The sequence below is a fragment of the Eumetopias jubatus genome, unplaced genomic scaffold, assembly GCF_037043125.1.
Source record: "Eumetopias jubatus isolate StellerSeaLion01/CBP00866 unplaced genomic scaffold, mEumJub1_p1.0 scaffold_6, whole genome shotgun sequence".
NCBI classification, from domain to species: domain Eukaryota; kingdom Metazoa; phylum Chordata; class Mammalia; order Carnivora; family Otariidae; genus Eumetopias; species Eumetopias jubatus.
The window spans coordinates 145,898,832-145,921,261 of record NW_028274812.1 but is presented as its reverse complement, the minus strand read 5'-3'; the positions used below and the strand labels follow the sequence as shown (position 1 = coordinate 145,921,261).

The window sequence follows — 22,430 nt, the reverse complement described above, 5'->3', positions numbered from 1 at the left end:
GACCACATAGGGCTTTATAAACTATTATGAACAAGTTACTCCATATACCCAGTTCCACAGAATTGAATATTTACTCTCTAAATCTATGAGTTTTGAGTTTAGAATGATGTATATTTGGTTGGCATTTGGCTTTCCATGGGAAAAATTGAAACCTGACAAAGTAATCATGTGTTTTAAGTTTAAAAACAAACAAGAAAATGAAAGAGAACACAACAAAACTTTTAAAAAATAGATGTTAATTCAAGGTGGCATTTCAAACTTTTAAAAGATTTTTTAAAGTTTGTATGTATTTTTCACCACAGATAATTATTTTTATATTCCTTGCTCTATGTGAATTGTATAACTTGCTTTTTTCCTTCTGTTTTTAGTTTCCCATTGTGTGCCATATTTTTCATAAGTTCCTCCAGTTTGTACATTTTTTAAAACATTTTATTTATTTATCTGAGAGAAAGAAAGCACAAGCAGGTGAAGGGGCAGAAGGAGAGGGAGAAGCAGACTCCCTGCTGAATGGGGAACACAAGGTGGGGCTCCATCCCAGGACCCTGAGATCATGACCTGAGCCCAAGTCAGACACTTAACCAACTGAACCACCCAGGCGCCCCTGCACATGTATTTTAATATGAACAGACTATGTTTCGGACACACTTGCACAGGATTTATTGGTAAGGATTTAGCCGGGCTGCTCACCCACTAGCAAGCCATTGCATAACTTTGGCACTTTGCTGCCTCCAAACAAACAGATCTATACATTTTGGCTCCATTTCTTAGAAACAAAATCCTTTCTAGGATATACATTTTCCCAGTTACTTTAGTTTTTCCATCAAAGCCAAGCTTTTCAATCCACTTTCCCATAGGCCCCAGAATATTTTGGGCCCTTATATAATATGGCAGGGTTTAAACAGCAGACTAGGGCCAGAGTGACTGGCTTAGAATTATGGCTCTAACACTTACGAATTGTGTAATAAGTCACATAAGCTCTCTGTGCCTCAGTGACCTCATCTGTAAAATGGGGATGATGATACCTTCCCAACAGGGTTGTTGGGAGGGTTTTGGAGTCAAACAGACATCGCTTGAATCTTGGCTTCTCTGTTTTCTGGTCTGAGATCTTGGAAAGTGTAACACTTGGAAAGTATAAAAACTAATAAATCTCTACACTAGTGGTTTGGAGTATTACACAGTGTTTTTGAGAGTTGAGTTCTTATCTCTAAACCTTAGTTTAACCCACGTGAGGGATAGATGGTGATCACCAACAATTTTAAATGAATTTTTTTTCTCTTATGTTTTACTTCTAATACCCCAAAGAATTTTCTGTTCTCCAAGGGAATAGAGAAAAGGAGAGCTCTGAATCACAATAGGGCTCTTTTATCTCCTACCATGATCGGGAGAGTGTGGCCACTCTGCGGACAAGCGCACGATCAGCTTAGGTCTCCGGGACATGCAGCACCCGTGGGACCCTCTGTTCTCTGCCTTTCCACCTGCCATTTGCTAACTTGGCAGCACTCACATCAGTCAGTGGAATGGCTACCTGGCTTTTCCACCCCCTGGAGGCTTTATCCTCCTCTCTATGATTTCTGTAGCTCCCCTCTATAGACCAAAGTGAATTCCCCGAACCCTTGGGTTACACACTTCCCAGAGCAGACTTTTCCCTTCTTCTCTAGTTTTTTGGCTGGTCGAATATTTGAACTTCCATAAGACAGAATAACAGAAGCACAACAAATTTCGTACATACAGGAGCCCCATAAAAATAAGATTCCCCGGCAGTCAGGTAATCGAGGTTTATACATGTCATCCTGAGCTAAGGGGAAGCGGGCCAGGATCTGGGGCTTCAACGGGAAGGAAGACAACTTATAGAAGATGGGAAGAGCAAATGTTTGGTAAATAAATGTTTGCCATGGCATGCAGATAGGTCTTTCAGATACAGAACTTACCTCTGTAATAGGCCAGAATGATTGTTAGGCTTTTTAGCCTCATCATTGATTTTGTTTTAGTTTCTCAACAAGCGCTTAAGCCCTTGGGGGAATGTGCTCAATTCAAACCTCACTCCAATTAATTTCTAAGTAAGAATGCTAATGTATAAAACTAACATGGATGTGACGTCTAGAGTTGTGGCCTCCAAGAGAGGAGGACTTTTTACAAGAGCTGTCGAGAGAGATTAAGTGACTTGTCTAAGGTCACCTTGTTGGGTTTTCTGAGGGAAGCCTGTGGTCTTTTTACTAAATGTCTGTTTAGCTGGTAACCATCCGTTTGTTTATACATTGTGGTTGAATCAGATTAATCGTAAGGATTTAAAACTTGTGTTTCTCCAAAGCTGATGGTTTTCCTCTTCACTGCTGTGTATGCTACACTAATATTCTTGGTGAGGGACTTGATCATACTGTGATCACAACATTGCAGGCAGGAGACGTTAAGAGGCAAAGGAGTGGGGTCTTCTCTAGAGATATTACCTTCACTTTTATTCAGTGCACACCAGATGTCTGGAGCACCCACCACATATCAGGTGCTGTGCTGGGCACTTGTGAGAGGAGACGGACAATACCCAAGTGCACAGAGATGGTAATTTCAGATGGTGAACAGTACTGTGAAAGAAAGAAACTCAAGGCAGTCAGGGACCGTGGCTTATGGGATCCTGCAGATGCTGGCAAGGCTTTTGAATTTTATTCACACAGAGGAGGAACCTGATCTGGTTAGGTTTCATGTGTCAGAAGATTCACTCTGGAGAAGCTATGTCTGTCCCTTAGTGGAGGTCGGAGTGGGTGTAGTGCAGAGCAGTGTGAAGGCCGCTGCCGACGGCCGGGCAAGAGCCGAATCGGCCTTCAGCGATGGTGGAGGTGTGGTGAGGGGACAGTGGAGAGAGACACGGATTTTCACTCTAGGATTGTTTTACTTGGAGGGCCGACGAATCCTTAGACCTATTGCACCCTTTACCCCTCAACAATGCTGTCTACCAGTTGACAAGTTCTTTTGTCTCCTTTTAAAAGACCTTATCAGCGGCACCTGCGTGGCTCAGTCAGTTAAGCGTCTGCCTTCGGCTCAGGTCATGGTCCCAGGGTCCTGGGATCAAGCCCTGCATCGGGCTCCCTGCTCGGTAGGGAGTCTGCTTCTCCCTCTCCCTCTGCCCCAGCTCATGTGCTCTCTCTCAAATAAATAAATAAAAACCTTTAAAAAATAATAAAAGAAACTGTATCTGTCTTCCAGGAACCTTGGTCCCCCCACTGTTGTGACAAGAATGATGTACTAATTCATTCTGTATCTTCTTTTATATCAGTGGCATTCAATCAATGTCTCCTCTTTAGAGTGGCATCCTGGGTCTGTTTCCGAGGAGTAATCCGAGCCACAGAGGATAGCTGTTACCTGAGTGAATTTGTACAAGTCACTTCATGTCTGAACGCCTGTAGAAAGAGGACAGATCACCCTACCTACCCTACAATGTTGTTGTGAGGACCCGATTAGATACTTTGTGTACACATTCTGAACTTTAAAGTATAATAAAAGTGCGAGTTACTGTGACCAAGCATTCCACGCCAAAGAAAGCCTTATTAACTGAAACAATTTACCTAATAAAAAGCCCGGGATTTCACAGCAATGACTATTGTAGGTTCTTAATTGTTTATATACAACATTCAGACTGTGCCATGTCGTTTTGAACTGATGCCAATCGGGGCCTGTAAGTCTTTTGTGCAATGATCTGATTCACTTATGCTGGGAGGACAAGACTTGTTCTGTCTGTCTGGTCTCAGTTTATCTTCATAACAGCCTGTCCAGAGCCTATGCCCCCACCTAGAGACAAGAAAGTGAGGCTGAGAAGTTAAGCAAACTGTCCGAGATTAAATACTGAGAAAGGTAAATGCAGGGAATCATTCCAGGGCCTAGAGGACCAAAAGTCCATGGTCTTTCATCTCTAGCTTTATGTTCAACAGTTATCCGTTTATCCCTGCTCTACCTTTTTCTCTTAATAGCACATTTGTCCTCCTGCCAACAACTTGGGGATTAGCTGCTCCCTTAGGGCATGTGATTCTGGTTAGGCTAGAACGGGACCCCTGCAGTCGGAAGATGGGGCGGTCACATAGGGATGATCCATGCTGTGACTTTCTCTTCTGTTCCGCATATACATATATATATATATATATTTTTTTTTTTTTTCATTTGAGACAGTGTGAGGAGAGGAGAGGCAGACGGATAGGATCTCAAGTAGACCCCCTGCTGAGCACGGAGCCAGATGCAGGGCTGGATCCTGAGATCAAGACCTGAGCCGAAATCAGGAGGCAGACGCTTAACCCACTGCGCCACCCCGGTGCCCCTGTGCCACATATATGTAACATATTTGTCTGTCATTTGGTTTTTCTCATTTGCGAAGTTCCTGAACAAGTTTTTGGTCAGTTTCTATACCATCCCCCCCCCGACCTTTTTAAATTGATTTAAATAGGTATTGATTTATATTCTGGATCCTAGCACTCTGTCAGTTTTATATCTTTTTCGGTTTCGTGACTTGTATTTTTGCTCTTTACACGATTGCCTATATAAACGGAACCCTTGTGTTTAACACAGTCACATTTACCCATCTTTTACTTTATTTCTTTTTGTATTTTTCCTGTCTTATTTTACAAATTTCCTTCTCTAATCCAAGGTCATGATGGTATTTACTTATGCTGTTTTCTAGGAGTTTATGTTTTGCCTTTCACGTTTCAGTCTTTAGTCGTCTCAGGGTGAAGTTTTAATTTCATTCGTTTTTCCATGTGGATCTCCAGCTTTGCAGGTGTCATTTCCAGAAGGCATCTTATGTTCCTTGCAGGTCTGTTATGCCTTCTCTACCCCATATTGAGTGCTCCCAGGTGTGAGGGTTTCTGGGTTCTATACTATATTCCATTGGTCTTGTCTGGACTTTTACCAATACAATATATTGTTCTTTCACCACGATGCCTCGATGATCTTTACTATCTGGGAACAGAGTCCACCTCATTGCTTGTCACATAGGAGATTAAGTATTGATTTGATTAAGAATCCAAACTGCGCATCTTAGAGATAAAATAATTATGCCTTTTACTCTGGGAACTAGGCTTTCCTATGGCAAACGTAGGTTAAGTTCCCAGGTAAAATCTCAAGTCAAATTTTCACACTATGACAAAGGTTAAGGCTACTTCAATTAGATTATTAGTCTTGTATTTGTTTCCTGTGGCTGCTTTATCAAATTAACACAAATTTAGTTGCTTAAAAGAAAAAAACTCTGAAATTTCTTAAGCTTTCACTTCTGGAGGTCAGAAGTTCAAAATGCATCTAAGGGGCTACAATGAAGTTGTTTAAGACTGCATTTCTTTCTGAAGATCTAGAGGGATTTTTTTTTTTTTTTGCCCTTTTCAGCTTCTAGAGGTCACCCATATTCCTTGGCACGTAGCCCCTTCCTGTGTCAGCCAAGCACATTGCTTCAGTCTCTTCACGGTCACTTCTCTGACTCTCATGCCTCCTTTCATAAGGATCCTCGCGTTGCATGGGGCTCACTTGTATGATCTCAAATCATCCCCTCATCTCCACACCCTCCATTTCATCCCATCTGCAAAGTCCTTTTCGATAAGTTAACATACTCACAGGCTCTGGGGATTAGGACATGGGCATCTTTGTGGGCGGGCTGGGCCGGGTATTCAGTCTGCCAAGGCCACAGCAAGGAAAGAAGCCTTTCTGCAACTGTGGGGGTCCAGAGCACGACACCCCAGTATATGCCACTTCGATATCGAAGATCAAATCAATTGGACTTGATAATCAGAATACTGATTATTTTCAGCTAAAGGCACTTGAAAAACAGTCGATGCAAGAAGGGTGCTCTGAACTTCCTTTTCCTTCCAGAAAGCAGGAGATGAAATTCCCATGTGAAAGGTGTCCCCACCTGCACCAGGAGGTTAAGAACATTCTTCTCACCAGAGACGCGAACTGAGATGGAGAGAAATCTGTAAAAACGGATCTCATTAAAATAACCCTTACCTTCCTTCAGCTTCCCTAGATCATTGTAGTCACTGTTCCATAATTTCCTCTCTTCATGCAACCTAGGCTGTAAGTTCGCAGGCCTAGCCACGTCTTTGGGTCTTCATCTTCTTGGGAAGACTCCTGTGCACATGGAAAGTAGAATTTGTATTGTTTTTCTCCTGCTAATTTTACCTTCCTTACACATCACTGTTGGAAGCAACTTTAAGCACCTAAAATACACAAACTCTACCAGAAAGTATTTAAAACCATTTAATACCTTTTTTTTTTAAACTCCAAGTGCTTAGTTGCAAAAAGAAAGGCTGACTCTGGCTGATCAAACTTGAGAGGTGATGTTTTCAGTGGTAGACAGACGGCCCGCGTCCTGGGGAGGGGCTGTGGAACCAGGCCTGAAGCCGCTCCCAGGGACAAAAGCCGAAAGCATGCTGCGGAGCCGGCCTACTGCGCCCCGGGCGCCCGACCCCCTGGACGCCACGGCTGCTTCCACCATCAAAGCCTGGACGCTTCTGTCCGCCCCTCTCCCAGCGAAGTGAGGCTCTGGCCTCTGCTGTCCCGTCCGGCAACTTTGAAGAGAAGTCTTTCCAAGGTGAGGCTGATCCGTGGAGCCTGGCCACACATCCCCATTTTAGCTGCCAGGGAGGCTGGCAGTTGCAGCCCGGAAGCCGGGATATGTGGAGCCCTTCTAACGTGGGAACCGCACAAATGCATGAAAGAAACAAATGGATCCGTAGTTTGCAAACTCCAAGTTCCACAATAAAAACAAAACAAAACAAAAACATACATACTTGAAACTAAAATTTTATGACGTGATATTTTTATTACATGAGATGGTACTTTGATATTTTCTATATATTATACTATACTATTTTTAAAAATCCACATCAATGGATATGATGTAGGAAAGATGTTAGGGCTCGAAGGCGAGGCCAAGAAAGAATTGTTGAGACGTCTTTGGTGCAAAAAAAAGTGGTTTTCTTAAAGCACGCAGACAGGACCCGTGGGTGGAAAGAGATGCGCTGGGGTCATGAGTACGTAGCCTGTTACGTACTTTCAAGTTGGGAGGGGTTAGGGACTTACAGCGTAAGTCTCTAGTCTCCAGGACCTAGCTGTTGTTAGGAAAAGGTCATTTATTACTGTTTAGTAACAACTCAGTCATGGGACTCTTCAGATGTATATCAGTGGGTCATATGCTTGGAGGATGATGGCCAACATGTATCTTTGGGGGGGGGGTAGAGACAAAGGAAGTTTCCGAAGGAATTTTATGTGTTAAAGTAGACTTACAGGATCCTGGAGGTCCGGCTAGGATTGCCTTTTGCCCTTAGTAAAGTATTAACATCAAGGCAGCTGAGCTCCCAGAGGAAGGTCACTCTGCCTGTTTCAAGGACTTGTCAGTGGGCTGTACATCGTAAGGAAATTTAACTGTTCTTTTGCCTTTGTTTCCCACAACAGACATAGGTAAATCCAAACTTCGGAAGTGCAGTCACTAACTCTGAATAAACATACCATTTTCACTCAGAGTAAATAAATTTGGATTAATTTGGATGATCAAATATTTTCATAAAAGATCTGTTGCAATAACTGTTTTTCATACTGTATCAGTGAATATGCTAAAAACATAATACCATACATTTTTAGGAAAGTTTACATTGTAGAAAAGATCAAGCCTAGTTACAGAACTAAAGAAACATTCTTTTTTTTTCCAAGTAGGCTCCACACCCAGAGTGGAGCCCAACATGGGGCTTGAACCCATGACCCTGAGATCAAGACCCAAGCTGAGATCAAGACCCAAGCTGAGATCAAGAATTGGATGCCCATCCAACTGAGCCACCCAGGCACCCCAAGAAATAGTTTTTTTTGGCGTCACACTTAAATCAAATATGAACCAAAAAAAAAAAAAAAAACCCCCCGGGCGCCTCGGTGGCTCAGTTGGTTAAGCGACTGCCTTCGGCTCAGGTCATGATCCTGGAGTCCCGGGTTCGAGTCCCGCATCGGGCTCCCTGCTCAGCAGGGAGTCTGCTTCTCCCTCTGACCCTCTTCCCTCTTCCCTCTTATGCTCTCTATCTCTCATTCTCTCTCTTTCGAATAAATAACTAAAATCTTTTAAAAAATATCCTGCTAATCCCTCTTTTATTTTCTTTCTCTTATCTCATGCCAGCAAAATAAAGCTTAAGAATTCTATAGCAACATATAACTATTCCATTAAACAGTGATAGAAATCTGGCTCACTTTGATTACATAGGAGCCTATGACAGTGGCATTTTTGTGAGAAAATTTTGGGTAAAATTATCCTCTTTGAAAGGTGGACTTTAAAATAAAGACCTGCGAGAACAAGAAACAGGAGGCATATTTATTTTATACATGCAGATTGGGACTCATTAAATTATTTTTATCCCAAACTGAGAGTTTACAATCTGTATCTGAAAGTCTGCGATGGTGCTTTGTAGCCACAAGCCTGACATTTGTGTCAGAGAAAGTGGTAAGAGAGGAAAAAGTTCTAGGGGAGCAGATAAAATTATTAAAGGAAAGGAATTTGTATAAAAGTTTACTTGTGACCTTTGATAGTTTATTCATTCCATTGAATCATCTAGTCATTGCACAAATATTTGCTAAGTGAATACTAGGTGCTGGTAATTACCTTGGTCCTGAGAATAGCAAAATGAAGCCTTCAAGGCATCTAGAGAGCTGCTTAACTGTGTAGTAGCTCTGAAGTTGGATTGGGAACTCTGATGCTGGGTTAGGTACATGCGTGGAGCATGTCTTTTGGAATGTCAGGAAGTCCTAGGTACTGATTTTGTCCGGCAGAATCAGGTGAAGTTTTCCTGATGGAAACTCTTAAAGGAGTGAAGGGAATCAGGATCTGCCACCCCAAAATATGCCACTTTATATAAACACTTATACAAAGCATAAGAATTAATTCTGGCTGAAAGCATTTGAGTTCCTGATATCTTTCTGCGCCTAAAAGCAGGTCCTTTCAAAAATAACTCAGTTGTTTTACATCCCCTCCTTGGGAGCAACATTCGTCTCTCATTGTAAATGAGAAGTTGGTACCACACCCAGACTTTGTCATAAACTATCATATCTGCCATCTATTCTTTTAGGCCTATTTATCTTTCCAAAAAGTCATTTGCTTTTCCATAAGAGCCCTTCTTCCCTCCCTGTCCCCTACTAAATTAGGTACATAGACCCCAAACTCTAACTTCTGCTTTGAGTTCCTTATTGCCGAGGGCTCTTACGTGTGTGTATGTGATGCACATGGTAAGCTTCTGTTTGTTTTCCTGGTTAGGCTGCCTTTTCTTAGTCTCATTTACTGGGTCCAGCCAGAGAACCTGAGAGCGTTTTTATAAAACCTCCCCAAAAGTTGAAGTTTTTTTTGAGGATGGAGACACGTGTATATAAAGGATACTGCTGAGGAAAAGAAAGCTCCAAGTATGACAAGTATATTCAGCTAGAGAAGTCAGTGGTGGAGGGCGAGACGGGCTGGAAGAGGAGATTCTGCAGGTGAGCAGATGCCAGGCTGGAAGAGGAGATTCTGCAGGTGAGCAGATGCCAGGCTGGAAGAGGAGATTCTGCAGGTGAGCAGATGCCACATAAAGCACAAGAATTGGATTTTATTCTGCAGATGTTAGGAGAACCAGTGAAGGCTTTTTATTTTTTGTAGTTTGGCCTAGATGAGATAATGAAATGTGCACACCACTCAGGTCTCCGACTGCAGCAAGGTGGAGGGATTGTGGTGGTGGTGGTGGTGGGGGGTGAACGATGCAGGCAAAGATCTGGCAGGAACCTGCAGTCACAGAAGGGCTTTGAGGATTGGGCTGGAAGGCTGTGTACAAGAGGCAGAATGTCCCAGTACCCTTTCGGGGTCTCTGGCTGAGCCGAAGAATTAAATTGACATAAAACAGAGTAACAAGAGAAAAGCATACACATGTTATTTAATATTTTTATGTGCTCATGGGAGTCTTCACAGGAACATGAAGCCCCTGAAAGTGGTTAGGCCTAAGTGCTTACACGCTAGGTTGAACAAAGAATAATAATCTTGAAATAGCAACAAAAATAGGAGGGGACGAAAGGAGATACAGGGTTATTTTACCAAGGTCTGTTTGTATAGATTTCTCTCAGCATGACTGTTTCTAGTGATGCGTTCTTCTCATATAGACACGACTCCTTTCACATGGGACCATTATCTGCCTTCAGGGAGAAATGGGAAGGTCAGAGCCCCATTCTTACATCTGCTTTTCAAGTGCCTTGAGCTCAAAATAATCCTTATGCCAAAGTGGTGTATTTTGGGATGGCCCCTTCTGCTACCGTTCTGCTGATCCTGTTTTTTCCTGGGTGCCTGGATGTCTCACCATCTCTGGAAGAGTCTGGCTGTCTCACCATCTCTGGATGACTCAAGGAAGATCTACGGACTGATGTGAAGACACTGCAAGTTTGTTCACTGGGAAGAATTACAAGCAGAGGAATAGGGCCCCAAAAGCAAAGTGAGAAGAATCATGGAGAATACAGGATCTGGGTCAGGACGAAAGGTACCAAAAACCCTGTGAAGAGACTGCGAAGGGAGGAGGGATGAATTAGATCAGTTGCAGCAGATGGATGTTCTAGTGTTCTTTAGGACTTGGCAATTAGGTCGCTGGTAACCATGGCAAAGGTGTTTTAGTGAGTGGTACAGAAAACAGATAATCATGAAGAGTGACTGAGACATGGATACTCCAGATTTCTTGGAGATTTAACATAATAGTTAAGATCGAGTAATTGATAGGGGTCTGGATTAAGTGGAGACAGGTATATACATTGATAGTAAGGAGCCAGAAGACTTACGCTGGGCTACAGCACTACCGTTAAATTAGGCCAGCCAACAAAGCTCACTAGTTCGTTAAAAAAAGCTATTGGCAGTATCTTGTGGGCTTAACACAACACAGACGATAACTGTCCACGGTCAACAAGGGAGTGCTTTCTCTGGCATCCAGGAAGGCAAACCCAAGTCTCCAAGTAGGGAGAACGTTTAGAACATCAATAGCTGGGTGAGCGTGGGCTGAAGGCCACCTCATCTGGCTGCCCGGCAGAGAAATAGAGGGAGGGATGAGGTCCTAGGTGGGAAGGCCAAGGCAGAGCGAACAGAACACATGAAGGAGGCAAGCCCGGCGGCTGCAAGGTGCACGCCTTCCTTCTCCGGGGTCCGCCGGGCGCCGCCACCTTAGCCAACCGCCACCGGCCGCGGAGCGCGTCTCCAGAAGCCGCCGGGGGAACGGGGCGCCCGTTCAGCCAGAGTCCGAGAAAAGGAACAGCGACAAAGCATTAGGTGTTACCTCTGTCCTCCGGAAAACAGCTCTTCCTGTGACCAAGTGGGTGGCCCTGAGAAGAGCCTTTGGGGACGACGGCGAGGCTGCAGCGCCCAGAGCTGCGACGAAGCTCAGCCCCCGAAGCCGTAGAGGGTGCGGCCCTGGCGCTTGAGCGCGTAGACCACGTCCATGGCCGTGACCGTCTTGCGCTTGGCGTGCTCCGTGTAGGTGACGGCGTCCCGGATCACGTTCTCCAGGAACACCTTGAGCACCCCGCGGGTCTCCTCGTAGATGAGGCCGGAGATGCGCTTGACGCCGCCGCGCCGGGCCAGCCGCCGGATGGCGGGCTTGGTGATGCCCTGGATGTTGTCGCGCAGCACCTTGCGGTGGCGCTTGGCGCCGCCCTTGCCCAGGCCCTTCCCGCCCTTGCCGCGGCCAGACATGCCGAACAGCAGGCAGCCGTCACCTTCCAGTCCCGGAGCTCGGCCTGCAGCCCTTTATATACCACTCTTGCGGACCTTTTTGGAAACTGAAGCGCTAGGGGCGGGAACGAGTCCTCCGCTCCGCCCCTTCCCACCTTCCTCGGCGGGGCCCCGGCTTAGCGACAGGAGGGGGTGGGGAGTGCGGGCCGCATCTGACTCCCCTTTCCTTGTAGAGGCCGGAATCGCTGGTTTCTGCGACTAGTCCTGTGCCTGTGGGATCTCTCAGATCATTGATATTGTATTAGTCTCCTCACCTCTTTTATCATTTATAAAAAGGGGGCAGTGACGCTACGGTTGTCTATAAAAGCGAGGGATAACAGAATAAAAGTAATTTTTAAATGTGAAGACTTTTAAAAAATGCAAGTATTAATGCTTACAATACTTATTTAAATAGGGCAGATCACAGAACATTCCCCTTTGGCAGGACATATATACTTACGTGGTTTTCAGCATTCCTGATAAAAAGGAAACTCTGGGAAGGGGAGCAAACTCTACCCCCACATTTGTAAAGCACTATTTGTATTGTGGAGATGAAGAATTCCAGGCTTGGAGACCTAATCCTGTTCTAATAAGTGATGTTGTTGGGGTAGAACTGAGGTCTTCTGATCTTGTCACCTACTACTAATCTATGTCAGTAAAATAACTGAAGATACATCATGCTGTGTAAAAGTTTGCAAATCAACAGAATTAATAATAAACATAAATGCTAATAAACTGAAATACTGTCCAGGTAAAAAGAGTTGCAGAATTAACATTCTATACATAGATGATACATTGATATGCTTAATAGACAAATGCCAATATTTACTCATTCTGTACATTCACAATAAGTGCCTCCCTTCTGTGTACTATTAAAGGTAATTTAAAAAATTCCTTCTCTGCTGGTACTTACACTATAGGCAGGCAGCCGATTATTGATTTCCTTTAGGCAGACATTATTGAAATTTAGCTCAGCTACATTACCTGCAGACTTAAGACCCAGGGATCTTCCATGAATCAAAGAATAATCACTGATTCGTTCATTCATTCAAGAACTCAGGGTCTAGTATATGCCGAGATCAATGTACAAATACCAGGTTTACAAAGACAATCATATAGGTTCTTTTAAGGAACTCAAAGCTTAAGAAGAAGGAAGAGAAAAGTGAACTCAGGGTGAGGGGTCAGACATTGGCCCCGATTACCAGTTTCCATCCAGCAGTAATGGGTGCAGCAGCTGTGTTCCAACAACCTCAGCCTCACCTGGGAGCTTGTTAGATGCACAGAATTTTAGGCCCGACCCCAAGTCTACTGAATTGATATGGCATTTTTAATAGTATTTCCAATGGGTGGTATGCTCATTCAAGTTTGAGAAGAGGTTTTTTTTTTTTTTTTTAAGATGTTATTTATTTGAGAGAGAGAGCAGGAGTAGAGGGAGAGGGAGAAGCAGGCTCCCCACTGTGCAGGAAGCTCATTGGCGGGTGGGGTGGGGGGTGGGGGTGGCTGGATCCCAGGGTCCCGGATCCTGACCTGAACCAAAGGCAGACGCTTAACAGACTGAACCCCCCCCAGGAGCCCCAAGACATTGTTTTAAAGCTGTGTTGCCCTCGTCAGCCTCCAGTCACGTGCGCTCATTTAAATGTACAGTAATTAAAATGAAATCAAATCAAACATTTCTTCCATCACCCTAGCTACATTTAACTGCTAAATAGCAACATGTAGGTAGTGGCTGTCTATTTGACAGTGCAGATAAAGAACACTTCCATCATTGCACATACGTGACATTGGGCTGTTCTGTGACAGTGAATTTCTTCTGAGGAACTTCTAGTGCAGACTGGGGAGGGAGTGTGGTGGATATTTGAAAATTAGGCTTACTGCAGGAAGTGAGGATTGGAGTATTTTTGAAATATGAGAGCGATTAGTCAACCCCTGGGTATAACAGATATCACAGATAGAGAGGGACATACAAAAAGGAAATTGGAAGTTTGATGTCGGTATTGCCCTTCATAGGAAATAAAATGAGATCTTTGGAGAGGAGTTTTAAGTGGGAGAGTGCTCTTAGATGAGACCATCTGAAAGGAAATTAAAATAGATGTGCTTTTTCATGGCCCTCTGAACACATTTGATTCCGACACAATGCTCTATCTGCTATAGAGCCCTTATGCTGTCTTCTCTCTTTTTTGGTATTTACAGTCACTTTTCTCTTAAACTCTGAAATTCACTGAATTTTGGAACACATAAGTACAGCCACCATGGACTGACCTGGTGAGTGCTACCTAGATCTTTCAGAGTGGTTTACTGTGATGAAAGGGAGGTTGACATCAAAATTGGGAGAACATGAATTCCTAGGAGAGCTATCCATCACTCATCCAACTGTGCTTTTTCTGTTATTTTTATATCTATAAAATTAATGGTGCAAGTTTCAGTCCAGTGCAAAATCAATTGTCTTAAAATGTATACAGACTTAGGCCTCAAAAGTAAGGAACACAACATTTTCGTGGTTTACCAAAGTAATAGGTGGAACCTTTCAAGTTCCCAGTCCCTTGGGATGAGCCAGCTTTCCAGAACCTTGTTTATGCTACACGTACAGAGAGGCTAAGTACCTCAGTCTCAGGCCATAGCAGTAAGAATATGCAGCCAAGCCCCATCCTTCTATAAACATCTGGGGAAGAACTTTTCAGGTGGATTCAAGTCTCAATTCTTGCCCTCCAGGAAGGGCAGAGATTACCCACAGTGAAGGAAATAGCCCCAAAGTCTTCTTACTTATTTAGAACCTAAATAGTCCCAGAAACCAGTAAGAGTTGTACAAGAATGGAATGGTGACATCCGCTGTGGGGTCCTGTCACCCATCTTAAATTGAGTGTATGTAACTTAGGGAACAATTCCAAGGAGTTTTCAACAACAGATGTTTTGGCTACAATGATGACCAAAATGGTAAACTTTTAGAAATCTGAGTTATAATTCTATCTTTAGGTCTAGATGATAATATAGGCTCTGGTCTGAAAAAGAACAGGACCTATGTAATGTCTGGGACCATTGCTATTGACATTGATGCTACTGAGGATGACAAACGGTCCCTTCTAGACACACATGAAATGCCTGCTTAGGGAGAACTGCATGCTGCAGATCCAGTCCTATAAGTGTACTCTCTAAACACAGTATTTGTGTTTGGTTTTTAACATGGACTCAAGTCCCAGAGGCTTGGTTTCAGTCAGTGCCAGTCAATAAATGGCTACTTAAAAACAGGCCAAGTGACTTTTATGGAATTAAGTGTTAGTGTAGAGAGATGACATCTTCAAAAATGATGATCTTATCTTGGATTTATTTGAGAAAATTCTTAAATTACCATTGAATGTAAACCAGAATAACAAAATTTTTAAGAAATAAGGGTATTTGTTAGAAGAGACATAACACCAAAATACTGTTCTTGCTTATTTGTTTTAACAAGCATGGAGTTTAATTTCAGTATCTGACTATTTGGTAGATATTAAATTTGTGCTTAATTATCCAATATTTACCTAATTTCATTAGCTCTGTTGTGTTGCAAACCAACAGTAAAGCAGTAAAGTGGGTCACAGTTGGCTGTGAAATGTTTGTTCTACTTCTTAGGTGGACATATTTCGCCAAATAATTGAGGTTGTGACAGCCCACTTCATATTCTGTTAGTAAAAAGCCCAGGGAACATTATGAAAATTCAGAAAGAGTGATTTAAATGAGAACGTCTCCCTTCTAATCTTGTGTCCCTTACTGGCGAAGCTGGAAGAGAGTCACATAAAATCTGTACTTTAAATATCATTTTGAAATACAGGAAATATGTACAAACAAAATTCTATGCTAAGTATTGGAGGGAACATATCTTATGGACAGGGTGTCATTAAGTAATTTACAGTTTTAAGGAGATGGGATATAAACACATGAGTTTGTGTTCTTCAGCTCCTAACTGGTAAAATGAGGTAGAACTACCATTGTAGAGCTTCACGATTAACTTTTGCTCCTTGTAGATTTGGTGGTTGGTCCCTAATGCCCGTCCCAGGTCTGAAAAATCTATTCTACCACTATTTTAGGAAAGTTGCTATTTAGAACTTTTTATGTGGAAAACGAATGGAGCATCCATCCTCATTCCCCATTCTTCCTAAAATGTTTAAATCTCCAAAACACGGGGGTCGAACACAGTTTACCCACTGGTCACTCAAATACTTAAAAATGAATCTATTAAAAAAATCGTTATCCATCTTGTACGTAGAATGTTCTAGCCCAGTGCCAATTCCCAGGGCTTCGTGCAAACTGCGGGAGAGCTGTGCTATTGCTCTCGCGAAAAAAGCGTCTTTCCTTGTATATTTGAGTAAAAATGAGCTTATTTATATAAACTTGCAAAGGGACGAATGTGCAGAACAATGCCCTGGGAGACAGACGTGCAAAGGAAAGAGAGAGAAAGAGCATTTTTAAGGAAAATCTGAAAGTTGTCTCAATGCGAGCCAAGTTTTAAAGAGAGCTGGGGGAATGGGGAAAGTTTCGGGGTACTGGCTTTGAAACTAGGGATAGCAAATAAAGCAGGAATGAAGCCTGAGGACTCTTGGATCCGTTTCCCCCAAATCTCTAATTATTTCATGCCCAGATTTCTTACGTTTTTCTTCTTTTTTGAGAGGAAAGAAACACAGCCACACTGCGGAGCGGAGGAGCCCTTCTGAGCAGCGCTGCGCACGGCGCAGGGAGCCAATCATCACTCAGCCGCTCTCTATATAAACCCCCAGCCGCCCGTCTGCGAAGCACGCCGTTCGGACAGTTTGAGCGCACTTTTGGTCTTTGTTGGCGAAGCAGGAAGATGTCGGAGACCGCGCCGGTTCCTCCTGCTGCTCCCGCACCTGCGGAGAAGACGCCTGTTAAGAAGAAGGCGAAGAAAACGGGCGTTGCTGCCGCCAAGCGCAAGGCGTCCGGGCCCCCGGTGTCCGAGCTCATCACCAAGGCCGTCGCCGCCTCCAAGGAGCGCAGCGGCGTGTCCCTGGCCGCGCTCAAGAAGGCGCTCGCGGCCGCCGGCTACGACGTGGAGAAGAACAACAGCCGCATCAAGCTGGGCCTCAAGAGCCTGGTGAGCAAGGGCACCCTGGTGCAGACCAAGGGCACCGGCGCCTCGGGCTCCTTCAAGCTCAACAGGAAGGCGGCTTCGGGGGAAGCCAAGCCCAAAGCCAAGAAGGTGGGCGCGGCCAAGCCCAAGAAGACGGCCGGGGCAGCCAAGAAACCCAAGAAGGCCGCGGGGGCGAGCACCCCCAAGAAGAGCGCCAAGAAGACCCCCAAGAAGGCCAAGAAGCCCGCGGCAGCGGCTGTCGCTAAGAAAGTGGCCAAGAGTCCGAAGAAGGCGAAGGCTGCCAAGCCCAAAAAGGCGACCAAGAGTCCAGCCAAGGCCAAAGCCCCGAAGCCCAAGGCAGCCAAGCCCAAAGCGGCCAAGCCCAAGGCGACAAAGGCAAAGAAGGCTGCGCCTAAGAAGAAGTAAAAATTATAGCGGGATGTCCTGCTTTGGAAATCTCAAAGGCTCTTTTCAGAGCCACCCACTACTATCAGGCAAAAGAGCTTAAGTAACTAGTAAGTATTTTACTTAGCCATTATTTTGTTTATATATTAGAACCTGCATGCAGCTCGTTTTACTCGTTACCAGGCAGTCCACGGAGAGATCTTTCAAAATTTGCCGCCGGCGACGGATTGGCTCGCTTTCACTTAAAGCGACAGGGTCCTGTTTTGGCGCGCACCCTGCCGCAGCCGGAAATAGCTTCTAGCCAGTCGGGTCACAGTTCTCGTAGGACAAATAGGTGGCTCTGAAAAGAGCCTTGGGATTTTGGATAGAAATAGCCGTTTTAAAGCCTTCACTTCCCCTTGGCCTTGTGGTGGCTCTCGGTCTTCTTGGGCAGCAGCACGGCCTGGATGTTGGGCAGGACGCCGCCCTGCGCGATGGTCACGCGGCCCAGCAGCTTGTTGAGCTCCTCGTCGTTGCGGATGGCCAGCTGCAGGTGGCGCGGGATGATGCGCGTCTTCTTGTTGTCGCGCGCCGCGTTGCCCGCCAGCTCCAGGATCTCGGCCGTCAGGTACTCGAGCACGGCCGCCAGGTACACGGGCGCGCCGGCCCCGACCCGCTCGGCGTAGTTGCCCTTGCGGAGCAGGCGGTGGACGCGGCCCACCGGGAACTGCAGGCCGGCCCGCGACGAGCGCGTCTTGGCCTTGGCGCGAGCCTTGCTGCCTTGTTTGCCGCGACCTGACATACTAAATAAGAAACTAATTCTCAAGCCAGTCTGAGGAAGGGGTTATTATAGTCTCTGGCTGTTTGGTAAAATTTCCTTTCCCATTGGTTTGCAGGGGCTGTTGAGAGTTAGCCAATCAGAAGGTACTCTTGGCTTACGTGTGCTCTAGAGAAAGAAAATACTTCACCAATTAGAGATTGAGATATTAAAAGTTGTATATATTGCGAAACAGTAGAAGATCCTGTTTTTTTTTTTTTTTTTTTTTTACTAGATCAGATGGAGTCCTCCTTTGTGGGACTATTCACGCTTTTCTTCGCTAAAGCTGCATAATTTCTTACCACAATGATGCTAAGGAGTAGTAAAAAATGTAAACGTCACCTCTGGTGGTTTATAATTTATTCTCTTTGCCAGATTCCTTTCCCTAGATTGTTGAGGGGTTCCAGGGAGACATGCCTGGCTGTCGAATATTTCTGCCGAATACTCAAGGAATAGGAAAAGTGGAACAATAAAAGAAAAATCTCTCGGAAGGCTGTGCGGTTTGTTAGAAAGTTACGGGAATTGAGGTGACCAGGGCAAAATAAATGGGTTCTAGATGGGTTGATCTGGCTGTTTTGTTTCCAGGGCTGAGGTGTTTTTATTTTCATTTTTTATTTCAGGGAAGCCCTCTTAATTTTACTGGGAAATCTTGGCAAAAATCTGAGTCCTACAGATCATTATGGGGCTGTAAACCTGGATGAGAAAACATTGTGTCTTTATTTTCATAAAGTGCAGTTGCAATTTAGCATTTCCTTCATTTGTGTATAGACAGCTAATCAAAATGGATTTTGCAAGTGCCTGTGGCTTTTTCTGCAATGGCAAGCACAGATGTTTTCTTATCACTTGAAGTACTGCAGATATCTAGAAATAAAGTTTACACTTATTCTGGGCTCTTGACAGTGACATTCATTATTCTACCTGCTTCTTCTAGTTATATGTGTTCCTAATGAAACACATTATTATATGCACATACTTAAAAGAAATAATATGATAGCAATTTTAATGTCGCTTTCCTATCTTGTCTGCTCTACTATTGAGAAGGTGTCTATTGACTATCCAAAGAATCTATAATAGGAAAGAAGTCATACACTGGTGAATTTATCTCCAGTGGGCACACAAATACCTCACAGTTGAAATACCTTTTCACTTAGTTTCTTTGTTTACAGCCTCCTTCTCCTATGCTTATTGGTTAATAGCTGATTGAAATTGACTAAACTTTCGCACAACAGGGTGGGGTGATAGAGCCTGCCAGTATCTTTCTAGCTCTTCTACGGAGTAGTTCGGTTTTCCCCAATTGCAGCTGCAAACCATAATTTCTTCTTTCCATTAAGAGTCCAAAAAACCTTTATGACAGTGGCTTGTTTGAGAATGAGATCTGGATAAATGGAGGGAATGTGAAATATTTACACAAAAGAATCTTTTCAAAGACAAGAGTTTGTGTGGAGTGGGAAAGTTAGGGAGCAAGAGACCCGTGAGCTCTTTTCTACCCAGAATGAGAGCGCTAGTCCTCTGATGAAGAGCAATGAGGAATAAGGGAATTATGCCACAATGTGGTATTCAGTGAGTGGTCAAAATGACTACGGAATATTTCTGTAGTTCCTTACAGTTTACAGAACACTCTGATCCCCTCCCTAGAAAGACTTTGCATTAGGCATAGTTAAAATGCTTGTTTCACAGGTAAGAAAATTGTGGCCCAGAAAGATGAAATGAGCAGAATCGCCTTGTCAGTAAATGGTGGACCTGGGTCTCAAATACAAGTTTCTTTGTTCCTAGGGTCTGTTTCTTTACACTGCGCCCCATCTATTATATGAACTACAAAAGGGGTGGAGTTCTTGGTTTCATTTTTAGGCTCATCCAGGAAGGTGGTAGAGTTCATGTGATTCTGTTTTAGGCCCTTCGTGAGTTTTCTAATTCACAAGCCCCTTGGAATGCATCAGACACAATATTAAACATGATTTAATCAGTGACTAGTTTTACTCTGTGGTCTACTCTTCAAATTCCTTTCCCTAGGACAGGCATTTGTTTCAAGGGCATCAAAACTTACTCCAATCTTTTTCCATCTCCCCAAATTTTTGTTACAGTCAGATCATGAGTCAAGAACACTAAAGACGTCTTAGTGTTCTGCACCAGGAAGATGAATGAGCAGGAAGCTCATTCCCAGTCACTATATTTCACCATTAGCCACATCCCTAGTCTCCCTATGAGGGTCTCTTGAAATGCTCATGCTTGGGTTTCTGATGCTCTTTTGCTGCACAAAGATGGTCTGCCAACTATGGTGACAAAAACCCAGGTTTAGAAAAACCCAACAGATTGATACTTGAGGATGGCAAAACATCAGACAGGAGCCTTTGTGAGTAGTTCTCTCTGAGCCACACAACCCAATCAATCAACTGGTCGTCTTAGCACGGAAAGTGTGAAGCGCATGTTCAAATTTTCTTAAACGCAGGAGTGTACTTATGCACATGGCATAGGTCTGAGCCAAAAGTAATTTTTAGGACCAGGCTGAAGTAACCACTTTCTGCTTTCTGCTTAGTAATCACCTGACTCCTTACAGCTGGAGGAGGCAAACCGAATTCATGGCACTCTGTTGAGGCATTGATTATGCCTGCCCGTCAGTCACTGAAGAAGCAGATTGATGTTTAAAGAGTCTAGGCAACTGACATTTTCTCCTTTCTCACATGCTCTCCTTCTCCTCTCATAGCTGGGATGATCTTACTGTTTCCTAACCGGCATTCTAATTCCAGTGTCTCCAGCCCCTAATTCCTAAATTCTGGTCATTCTGTTACAGGTCTTATGAATAGGGCCAGTGGCTCCCCATGGCCTCTGGTTCAAGTGAGAACTTTGTAGTCTTTTTTCATAATAATACCATCTGCTTGCATTAATTAGCAGTAATAACAACTCACATTTACCTTTCATTGCCTTCTTATTTGTGTTTTTTTTTTTGAAACAAGTTGTTCACCTGCCATTTCTTCTCTCTTCTCTACCTGGGAGAGTTTTTCCAATTCCATCTCAAGTTCCTTCTCCATGAATAAATTCCCCTAATTAAAGTCTTCTTATAATGTGTTTTGATGACATTTAACAGTTGGGTACCATTATTATCAGTGGCAAATTAATAATGCTCCTATTCTTTTCTCTCATTAAAGTATACCTTAGGGTGTTATTCTTCTTTGTCTTGTTTTTCCACTACTCTTAAGTGTGTGTTTTTAATTGACTGAGGTTTTTTTTTTTTAATCATGATAAGTGTACTTTTTAATCATCATCCCCTATTTCTCTCATCCCCCTAACCACCTTCTCTTTGGTAACTATCAGTTTGTTCTCTAGAGTTAAGAGTCTATTTCTTGGTTTGTCTTTCTCTCCCCCCCCTTTGCTCGTTTGTTTTATTTCTTAAATTCCACATGATTGAGATCAGCTGGTATTTGTCTTTCTCAGACTTACTTCACTTAGCTTATACTCTCTAGCTCCATCCAAGTTGTTGCAGATGACAAGATTGTATTCTTTTTTTATGGCTTAGTATTCTATTGTATATATCACCTCTTCTGTATCCATTCATCAGTTGATGAGGGACACTTGAGCTGCTTCCATAATTTGGCTGTTGTAAATAATGCTGCAATAAACATAGCGGTGCATGTATCCCTTTGAGTAACTGTTTTTGTATTTTTTTGATAAATACCCAGTAGTGTGATTATTATTGGGTCTTAGGGCAGTTCTCCTTTTAATTTTTGATGAACCTCCATAGTGTTTTGCACAGTGCCTGCAGCAGTTTGCATTCCCACCAACAGTGCATGAGGGTTCCTTTTTCTGCACATTCTTGCCAACACCTGTTGTTTCTTGTGTTTTTGTTTTTAGCCATTCTGACGGGTGTGAAGTGATTATCTCATTAGAATGGACTAAGTTTTTAATCCTGTCCAAGGGGTGAGATTATCCCTGGGTATTAAATAGATTGAGTAACTTTATTTTCTGTTTTTCTATGTAGGAAGCCAAGAGTAATAAATCTCCCTGCCCCTTTTATGGCCCTCTTCCCCTTGCCTTGACTTATACATTATTTCCCTTACTTTCTGAAGTATGCTGCCCAACGTGTTGGGGCTACTGCAAAAAGAAAATAAAAAATATTTATAGCATTTTTATGGTAAAAAAGTCTCCTGATATAAAACTTCAATATTTACCTGTGGTCAGATGGGGTAGGAAGGGTATGCAGAATGAAATGGAATTTCTGAATTGTGTTGACTTTTAGTTGTCATTGCCATAAGAGAAAGCTCCTGGTCATTCAGAGATTATACATTTAAACAAAATGATATGTAGTTATAGCAACAATGTTAGCTTAAAGTGGATATACAACTTAATGTACCAGTGGATACATATGAAATGTGACTTGAATATTTGTGATCCTTCTCCAATAAAATAAAATTTATTAAAAAAACTTGATAACAAGTACTACTATTTCAATGTATACCTTTTAAAATTAA

General features: G+C 43.4%; 2 protein-coding genes across 2 annotated transcripts; one reads left to right on the top strand and one right to left on the bottom strand.

Annotated features, from left to right (window-relative positions):
• Positions 1-8,253: 8,253 nt before the first annotated feature.
• LOC148164178 (histone H4) lies at positions 8,254-13,080 on the bottom strand. The gene has a single exon (XM_088024157.1). It carries the CDS (start codon positions 11,687-11,689, stop codon positions 11,378-11,380), a length of 312 nt encoding a protein of 103 aa, XP_087880283.1. The 5' UTR covers positions 11,690-13,080; the 3' UTR covers positions 8,254-11,377.
• Positions 13,081-16,486: 3,406 nt separating this feature from the next.
• On the top strand, positions 16,487-18,160 carry LOC114212590 (histone H1.3). The gene is made up of 2 exons (XM_028107520.2): positions 16,487-17,188; positions 17,608-18,160. Exons 1-2 carry the CDS (start codon positions 16,527-16,529, stop codon positions 17,834-17,836), a joined length of 891 nt encoding a protein of 296 aa, XP_027963321.2. The 5' UTR covers positions 16,487-16,526; the 3' UTR covers positions 17,837-18,160.
• The last annotated feature ends 4,270 nt before the right edge of the window (positions 18,161-22,430 follow it).